The sequence below is a fragment of the Nyctibius grandis genome, chromosome 16, assembly GCF_013368605.1.
Source record: "Nyctibius grandis isolate bNycGra1 chromosome 16, bNycGra1.pri, whole genome shotgun sequence".
Taxonomy (NCBI): Eukaryota; Metazoa; Chordata; class Aves; order Nyctibiiformes; family Nyctibiidae; genus Nyctibius; species Nyctibius grandis.
In genome coordinates, this window is record NC_090673.1 from 9,303,560 (window position 1) to 9,309,559 (window position 6,000).

Here is a 6,000-nt window from a genome sequence, read left to right on the forward strand (position 1 = left end):
CCAACACTTGATTAACCAAACCTCTGGCCAGATATGCAGTGCAGCTCTTCAAGTCTAGCAGGAGGCAGTCAACGGAAAAGGGAGGTGTTGAAACCAAACTTTGCTCATCGGCTTCTCTCTGCAGAGACACTCCAGGTTTGAGATGGGGTGTCCTGATGAGCGGGGTCTCACACTGGGCACGCTCTTACCCGCACGATGCTGCTCCAGATGTCACAGGCCAACCCAACGCAGAGAAAGGCGCTTCCGAACAGCGGCATCACAAAGCTTCGGTCGCACCTGCACTCCCCGGGTAACCCTCCCGCCTCTCCACCCCGCTCTGCAAAAATGGGAGCTGCTGACAAAAGCAAGGGTGGCAAAACCCTGCTCAAGTACTTTCAGGAAAAGCAGTGAATTCAAACAATCCACAGGGAACTAAGTTCTTTCCCTTATTTTAATGCGCTCTTACCCTAAAGAGAAGTTCAAGTTACAAGATGGCTTCAGGAAAAGTTAGGAAAGAAGATAACAGAAGTAGCCCCGAAGTGCTGAGGAGATGGAGGAGCTGCACGGCTTCAAGAAGTGGGGGATAATCATCAGCCATGCGCAAGGGCCACGCTGGGACACCAGTAATAGATGCACGAGCACCTTTACTGACAAGCACCGGAACAAAGCACCTCGTAGCGCTGCAGACGCCCATCAAACAGCATCCATTAAAGCCATTTATGAGAAGCGTGTAGTAAACTGTTCTGATGTAAGCCGCTACCGGGGAAGCGCGGCGGTGAAAATTTGTCTGACTCTTTCCTTCTCTCTCCTCTATATATATCTGCTCGCACATAGACAGAGCTCGTCTAAATTAGCTCGGAAGCTAACTGCTTCACTCCCTGAATTGCACGGAGAGCAGGCTACGCTGCTGCTGGAGCAGCTATTGCACAGAACACCCGGCTGCTGACTAAATCAAGATACATACCTTACAGAGACCTCATTGTACAGGAATAAAGTCGATGATAGGCTGCACCGTTTGCCAGCGTAACACTAGAAGAATTAGAGAGGGGAGGAAAAAAAAAAATACCGCAAAGCATCAGTTGTATCCAAGGTTAAGGAAAGGGCAGGATGCTTTTTCAGGAACGGGGATGCACAGCACTTCATACGCACTGGTGGCAAAGTTACATTTGTCATTTCCTGCCACCACTGTGCTTTGCTGGGTAATTTTATAGTAACGTAACCGGGGGGTAGGGGGAGAAACATCCTTCTTGTCTCCAACGCAAGAGAGGAAAAAATAAACCGAGGCATAGGAAATACAGAAACTGAGATACCCCGCTGCAGAAGGGACACCGAGCAAACCAGAGCTGCCCATCAGCCTTTCGGCGGCAGGTCCCCGCTGCAGCCTGGGGAGGATGCAGCAAGGAAACAAAGTTTTGTAGCTCTGTTGGGAGAGGATGAAACCATCCCGTCTTGGCCTCCCAAGCATCTCCGGGCTCCCAGCACCTCCCAGCTGGCTCCCACATGCTTCCCACATGCCACCCTCAACCCATGGCTTGCACAGGCGAGCAAGAGGATGCTCCTGCTGCTGTTAGCACACCACGGGGCCAGGGTGGGCTGCATGGGCACTTCCTAGTGCTGCTTTCTCCTTTCGTCTCAGTCATGCAGGGGCTCCTGCAGACCAGGCTTCCCTGCGGGCAGGGATGCAACCCTGGGAGTTCTCACTTTATGCACTTAAGTTAATAAAATTTCATATTGTCAGGGAACAGAAAAAGTTGCTTCCTGCCTAGGAGGAGGATTCCTTTAAAGAAAAGGGACACAGAGCACTGCATGTGCTTTGTACCAGCCACTGACTCAGAGCATCTACCTCCTCAGCCTATTTTAACTTGGTCTGCCCTTAAAAAGAACCAGCAGAAGACGTGGCACTTGGGGACACGGTTTAGTGGCGGACTTGGCAGTGTTAGAGCTGCAGTTGGACTTGATGATCTTAAAGGTCTTTTCCAACCTCAACGATTCTAAGCTTCACACTGCTGCAGACAAGGCTCTGGCACCTGCCAGCCTTTAGCTGCAGATCCCCCACCCTCCTTTAACGCCAAGGAGCGACGAGAGGCACAGGAACAACTCCAGCATCAGGAGACTTACTAAACTGGGAGGTGCTGAGCAGGTCCAGGACTACAGACCGCCTGCCCAAACAAACTCACCACCACCAAGCAAGGCAATGTTCTATTTCGTGCTTCCCAGTCTGGAAAGACTTTTGAGCCCTGCAGAAGAGGGTGGTCTCAGTTTATTCTCAACTTCTTTCACCTCAAAGTCTGTAGTATCAGCACCAGGACCCAGCTCTGCCCGCCTCATCCAGGATGCCAGTCAGGGCAGCTGTCCTGAGGCGTGTGCTTTAGGAGGTCTTTCCACCACATCCCTACCCCCACGAGCCCAGAAAGCAGGCTCTGCGAGCAGCCAGAGCCTCGACTCAAAGACGTTTAGGAGCCTTCAACACATTTGTGATCAGCAGGATGTCAGCATTCTTCCTGAGCTCAGGCCCAGACAGCCACTAAGCACGTTCAGCACATGCATAGATACACATAAGCATCAGAAATCAGCTAACAATAAGGGCTAGCAGAGATTTTGGCAAAGCGAAGCCACTGTTTAAAGCAATCCCTGCCCCCAAGTCACTCCAAAGTCACGCGGCTGAGCTCCCACGTGTAACGTGGTTTTCACCTCCAAGAGCCCATTACAAGGCAGCAACAGCTCTCGAGTTCCCAACCACCGATGAACTTAGAAAATAATGCAGTGGGGAAAAAAACACTCTAGAGCCTTACTTCCCGCACTAGAAAAACAAGCCAGCAGAAATCCTCTAAAGCACTCACCCAGAAAAAGAGTTAACTGCCAGTGAGACTCAGTTGCCACACCGGGAGATGGGAAGGAATGCAACAAATGTGAAATATCAGAGCATCCACAGCAATTCATGAGCTAGACCTTGGGGAAGGACAAGCGTTTTACCTTCTCTGGAGGCAACGTGCTGATTAATTTCAGGACGGTGATGAAGCCATCCCACCATGGGCAAAGCTTCCATTTATCTTCCGATCCGCCTGACGCCTGCGGGTTCAGGGGAACAGGAGGGGACATTTTGGGGTCTTTTGTCCATGAAGGAGCAGCAACAAAAACACAGTTTTGCACAAGACGTGCTACATATTCAAGAGTACAGGCATAACCAATATCCCAGGCAAGCAAAAGAGAATTTTTTAGATCCAAGACATGGTCTCTTTACTGGCAGTCACTCACAGAAACAGGATTTGCTATACAAAATCATGCCTCTGATCTATCATGCCAAATTTCTCTCCTCCAACTTGAGCTATTACCTAAGCTACACACAGAGGGGTTTCTTTGCCTTCTGATATATTTAGATCAGTGCGCAATTCACACCCAGTCCCCCAAGAAACTGTACTCTGATCTGAAAATTCAACTCGGTGAACCATGAAACTTGTTACTTTTAATCACTGTAAGGTAAATGTCATTCCTACTGCATGAAACCTTTGATTTTTCACTTTTATTACTTGAAATAGAGTATCTGGTTTGTTTGGGATTTTTGCGGCTGACCAACCGTGTCTAAGGAAGCCACACTGCAAAGCCAGAACCCAAGAGGCTCAAGAAGTACCATCGACTTCTCTCTTACAGGCGCTCGCTACAAGAAAGCCTCACAGCAGGTAAAATGACAGGACCGGGAGACACAGACAGTCATTTTCCTGCCCTGGCCCATCGCTCCCAGTGGAAGGAAGCCGCTGCCACAGGGTATGGGAAGGGACTCGCAGCAGGTGCCCAGCAGGTCAGCCTGCACGCGGGCACACCTCAACACGCCTGATGCGATGCACTGGAAGTCACAACCCAGCGGTGTCAAGCAGTGTCTCAGACCCGAAGTTAAGCAGGTATTTGGATTATCCTAGGTTCAGACACCGAAAAGCAAGAAAGCTAGTGGATAAAGGAGATCAACAAAAAACCTCCGGTGACCTGGCAGAGTAAACACCGCGCTGTCCATACGGCATTCCCCACAGCTTCCCTGAAGGATCCCCAGGCTGATTAAGGCACAGAAAAGGATAAAAGTGACAAGAGGCAGCTCGGGCACCCCATCTGAGACAACAGGATCCGGCATCAAGACGGAAAGTACGACAACAGAATTATTTCTAGCCCCATCTTTCCCCCTGCAAAAGCTGAGACAGGAGGAAAGTCTGCAGGCGTTCGCCACAGACCCAGGCGCCGGAGATGTGCGTGAAGCAAGAGCGAGCTTCGAGAATTAAGACGAAGCATTTATAAAATTAGGCTCTGGCTAGGAAAACAGCCTCTCGCCTTCTCCCAGCCTCGGCGGTACCTCCTCCAGGGCTAAGCGTTCAAGTTGGAGCCCAAGAAGCAGCACCCACCACTTCAGAGCCTGAGCGGAGCCGCTGTACTCCCAGGGCTTGTAAAAGGCAGCAGCCCCCAGGGCCTGCTAAAAAATCCCTCCCCAGCAGGAAAATAGATAAAAAAAAATAGGGTGCAGCAGGGCCAGCGATAGAAAGCTCCAAAACACACCCAGGCTGTCCGTGAGAAGGCGGGGGGTGAACAAAAACCCCGGCGCAGCAGGGTGAGAGCACGGAGCCGGCTGCCCGCACCGGGATGCTCCGCGACCCGGGGAGGTGCGGGGAGAAGGCGGGGGGGGGGGCCGGCGGGACGGGCCGGGAGGCGGCGGGGAAAGCGGCGCGGGCGCCTACCGAGGGTGAAGAAGGGCAGCTCGGTGTTGTCCAGGTCGTCCTGCACGGCGACGCGGCCGGGCAGCTCGCTGCGGACGAAGAGCAGCAGGCGGGAGTCGGCGGCGGCGGCGGGCGGCGGGGCGCCGCTCCAGCTGATATCGTTCTCACGGAGCACCGGCAGCGTGGACACCGTCACCGTCTTCACCCGGCACGGACCGGGGGGCTCCCGCGACGCCGCCGCGCCGGGCCCGCCGCCCAGCATCACCGGCACCAGCAGCACCAGCAGCGGCAGCGCGGGGGGCGGCGCGGCAGCGAGGCGGCGGCGAGGCGGCGGAGCGGCCATGCCGGGCCGGAGCCAGGCGCAGGAGAGCCGCGGCGAGCCGAGGGGAGGCGAGCGGGGCCGGGCGCACTGAGCCGCCCCAGCCCGCTGCCGCCGCCGCCCGGCTCCGCCTCCCGGCCCGCCCCGCCGCCACCGCCCCCCGCCCGGCGCCGCCGTTCTGGGGACCCTCTGCCGCTCCCCGGCGGCCGACGGACCCTGCCCGCTGCCCGCGGGGGGAGAGCGGCGGCCGGGCACCGCTTCTTGTCCCGCTCCGCCCCGGGACTTTAACGCCACGAACTACCTGTGGCGGCCCCGGCGCCCCCCGGCCCGGCCCGGCCCGGCCCGGCCGCCCTCAGGGCCGTTTCGCCCCCTCCCCTTCCTCAGCCCCCCCGGCCTGCGCTCTCCCGAGGCTGCCCTGGGCACATCACCTCGTCCTTTCCTCACACACCAAACCCAGCTTTCCCTTCCACGCCTTCCCCCGTCCAGCTCAGCGCCACGCGTACCTGCAGGCCACCCCTTCCGGGGTGCGACAGCACGACAACGTGCTTCCTTGTGAGCTTTTACTAGTTATCACCCTTCCCTAAGTGAAGAGGCACCTCCCGTGTCCAGGGCACGCGAAGATGGCTTGCAACACCAAGCCTGGAGGAGACAAACTCTAGCTTCTAGCAAAGATTTTTCGACCTGGTTTTTAACAGCCAGCGCTAAAATGGGAGTCAGAGGAATAAACGATGCTGAGGGCAAGTCACAGATTCCTGTATCCATCGCACAAATGTCCCAGTGCCAGCTGAGGGCTGGAGGTTGTGCTTGAAGACAGACCAGGTGAGCTCCACCGCTGCAGTTTTGGCTCATGCTCTGCCTTGAGCCGTGCAGGAGCCATCCGGCTCTTCCAGGTGGGAAGCTGGAATGATGAGGATTAGCTTGGAGGCAAACCCCGTCCCTAGGGGCAAAACGGACGGGGCTGACCCCAGCGCCAGAGCTGCACGAACTCCTGCCCACGGTCAGGCGTGA

The 6,000-nt window shown here is 55.6% G+C and overlaps 1 protein-coding gene across 1 annotated transcript in view; it reads right to left on the bottom strand.

Annotated features, from left to right (window-relative positions):
* Window positions 1-5,016, bottom strand: part of ASTN2 (astrotactin 2) — a 342,339-nt gene extending 337,323 nt beyond the window's left edge. Inside the window, exon 1 of the mRNA XM_068413664.1 lies at window positions 4,695-5,016. Coding sequence (XP_068269765.1) covers window positions 4,695-5,016 — 322 coding nt within the window. The remainder of the gene's footprint in view (window positions 1-4,694) is intronic.
* Between the last annotated feature and the right edge of the window lie 984 nt (window positions 5,017-6,000).